This window comes from Opisthorchis viverrini, assembly GCF_000715545.1.
Source record: "Opisthorchis viverrini unplaced genomic scaffold opera_v5_181, whole genome shotgun sequence".
Taxonomy (NCBI): domain Eukaryota; kingdom Metazoa; phylum Platyhelminthes; class Trematoda; order Opisthorchiida; family Opisthorchiidae; genus Opisthorchis; species Opisthorchis viverrini.
This window is the reverse complement of record NW_008751840.1, coordinates 465,600-468,839: the sequence shown is the minus strand read 5'-3', so window position 1 is coordinate 468,839 and position 3,240 is coordinate 465,600. Positions and strand designations below refer to the sequence as shown.

Sequence of the window (3,240 nt, the reverse complement as noted above, 5' to 3'; positions counted from 1 at the left end):
TATTTTCGTCAGCGTAAGGCTTCTAAATAGATTGTACGGCAGCAAAAGATCAATGCTGACTAGTGCTACGCGGTCGATGTTGACTACGTTGCTGATTGGGTAAAGAAGAATGCATCAGATACTGACACAGTCAGAGGATTCTCGATCATCCGTAAACGGAAGAAGCGGTAGGGTACATCGATCTTACTCAGCAACTTATTACCTTCCAAGCACTCTCCATGATGAAGGGCAACAAGCAGGAAAACTTACTTCAAAGTGAATTTTCACTAGCAGTTGGGGTTCAAGCGTTGAGTAGTGTGGCGTCTGTCGGAGGTGAATTCCGAGGATTCGTCTATCATGGGGCCTTTGTTGGCGTAGACGAGACAGAGGATGGACGTTCGATGATCGTTGCCAAACCAGGTAGATGGGAAGTTGATGCCAGCAATTTGAGTTAAGGATTTTCAGAAGAAGACCCTCGAAAATTTACTGAGGAGAGCCCGGTGTCCTCCAGTCAAATGGCTGGTGCGCTGAAGTCTCCGACGATCGGGTATTTTGAGTAGACAAAGAATAGGAGGCTTGACGGGCTGGACACGGAGCAATGGCAGCTGAGTTCTATGGAGAGTGAACCCCGCCCGCCCTAAACTTACTTAAGCCAAAATGTCATCATCATCATCGACAGCAAGCCATGATGCACTGATAAGTGAGTGATGGGATACGGGCGGGAATATTGTGTGAGGGCACATACAAGAACGTAGTCAGAACGATGCGCGATATGACCTGGGGGTGTAATTGCTGAATCCAATGCGTCTGGGGCAAGCCAAAATTAAGCAAGTAGTATTAGATAAAAAAAAGTCGACAGCCTGTAATAACCCCCCGCGGCTAGCTGCCCTGCTACCCGAAGGAAGCACGAAGGCTTCCCCAAGCATAACCAGAGGAAGTCGAGATGCAGAGGTCGGGTTCGAGCCACGGTTCTTCCGGTCAGTAAATTCACGCTCTGCCCACTTGAACTATCTTGCGCAGTATTAGATACGGACTCGTTAAAGATGGTAAGTCATACAGCACATATGAATTAGTATACATGCCGTTCTGTTCATTGTAGGCGTAAATAACCGCTCTCGCTTGTCGTCCCATTCGACTAGCATAAGCTGGAAAGGCAGAGTTGCGCAGGCAGGTATGGATGAACGGGACTGAACTTAAGGCACACCGGACGTGAGAAGGCGGATACACCGAATCTCACGAAAGCAGGTTCGGAGGTGAATGTGGTTAGGATGGCATCAACAGTGAAGAAGGGGGCTGAGGTAGGACTGGATGGGATAAAGGTTATTGGTGGTACAGAGGAAGGGGTGGTTGTGGGGGTATACTAGAAGAAATTATTGACTGCCAGGTATGGAACGTTGTGGTTTTGGTTCGCTGTTGGGGGCGTTCATTTTGAAAGTCCGATTGAGCAACCCCGAGGAATCAAAAATATAGCCAGACTTTGACGCCCGAGACTGAGGAGATGAGTGTAAGCGTAAAGCGACGGGGCTGGGCGTGATCATTGTCACTTAGGGTAATGCCACCTTCAATCTCACTAGTGAAATAGGAATATGAAGACCTTATTATAGGTGGTGCGGAGAATGCGGTGAACTTGCGTAGCGATAGTGACTGCAGCTAATTTATTGAGCAGTAGGCTAGTGCTGAAAAACCGGGTTGTATTAGTAATGTTTAGGTAGGGATCAGCGGATGCTAGTGTGATGGACAAATTGACTGAAGTTAAGTTGAGGTCTTTTGAAACAGATAGAATGCATCGAATATGGGGGCTTCAGACCAAGGCTTTAAAATAACTTTATAATACTAACCGTAACGGCTTGGTCTTTTGGTGTCTGATGTCGTGTTACGACAGTGAAGCATCGGTGTTGAACACCGATATCATGCTGCCGAGGATGATGATTTGTAACCAGAAGGAATCACAAGAACTGATGTACCACCAGATTGCCCAAACCTGCAACAGTCGAGATGTCTGGGTCAAGTCTGAACCGCGGGCCAACTGGTCAGTAGCTCCGCACCTGAACCTTCAGTACATCTCAAGCTTTCAGGCCGGCGCGGTAGACTGATTTTTCGAAGGAACGGATTGGCAGCTACCATGCTTCTCGAAAAATCTGACAGACTCACTATGTTGTATCGTCGATTTCGAACATAGAAATTCGATGGGTTATCAGAGAAATACCATTGGATATGTATACGGAAGCTGTTTAACAGCTTGAACGGTCGCAGGGCTCCACGATGAAACTGAAAGATTCGCTCCATGCCATTCGTGCCCCAGTGGTACGCGTAAAGTGAGGAACCTGATGGACAAGTGTGCAAATTCGTATACGGTGTACAGGGGCACGTTAAAGTGTCACGAAGACCGATGGAATAACGAATGAAAAATGGGGTTGTGGGAGCAAATATTCTGGGTGCTGATGGATGACCAGGATGTTCATTTTAAAGCTGCGCTGTAAGTGAGGATACGCAGCACATGGAGTGAGCATAACGACTGCAGGTCTGTCGACTAACGTTAATCCGTTGAACTGAGGTGTCGCGGGTTCCCCACCCACATATGCATCAATATAGAGATAAGAAATCGATTCAGATTGGCAAACGATGTTACGGTTATCTGCTTATAGAACTTGAGTCCCGCGTGCCAATCCGCGAAAACGACCAGGGAATCCAACTTCTGGAATCACGGAACCATTGCAAAGATAATGATACACACGTTCAACAAACCTCAACGGTTTCTCCCCTGCGGATACCCTAGGGTTACAAGATAAGGCGGTACAATCCCCAGCCTGAGAATAAAGCGCAGAGCACTTCTCCTCAAATTCGATATCGTCGCAACGAAACAGATATCGACGGCGAGGCAAAAATCAGCGTCCAGCCAAAGTCCGTGAGAGTTATAAAAAATAGTTCAGTAAAACAAGAAGGGCTCAGTTCATCTGATCAGGGGGAATAAATATGGGGATTGGCTGCCACACGTGGTTGGGAACGGAAGTATATTTCTGGTAAGCCGTCTTCTACAAATGTTTCCAAGGAAGTTTTAGTATGGCCTCTGTTCAGGTGAAAAAACACGATAAACTCTGAATGATGTAACGTACGGTCCATAAGGACAAACGGCCTCGCAGCCATGGGGATGGTGGATACAACAGAAGGGGCCAAACTGGCACGCCAGTCGACTGGTAAACGTAACGTGCCACCCCTATTTGCCACCGGTGGCCACCAGCGGCGTGTTTACTAGGTCACTGC

At 47.5% G+C, this 3,240-nt stretch overlaps 1 protein-coding gene across 1 annotated transcript; it reads left to right on the top strand.

Annotated features, from left to right (window-relative positions):
- Nucleotides 1–218: 218 nt before the first annotated feature.
- T265_07742 (hypothetical protein) lies at nucleotides 219–539 on the top strand (the record flags this gene model as incomplete). The annotated part of the gene is made up of 2 exons (XM_009173341.1): nucleotides 219–399; nucleotides 445–539. 2 exons carry the CDS (start codon nucleotides 219–221, stop codon nucleotides 537–539), a joined length of 276 nt encoding a protein of 91 aa, XP_009171605.1.
- Between the last annotated feature and the right edge of the window lie 2,701 nt (nucleotides 540–3,240).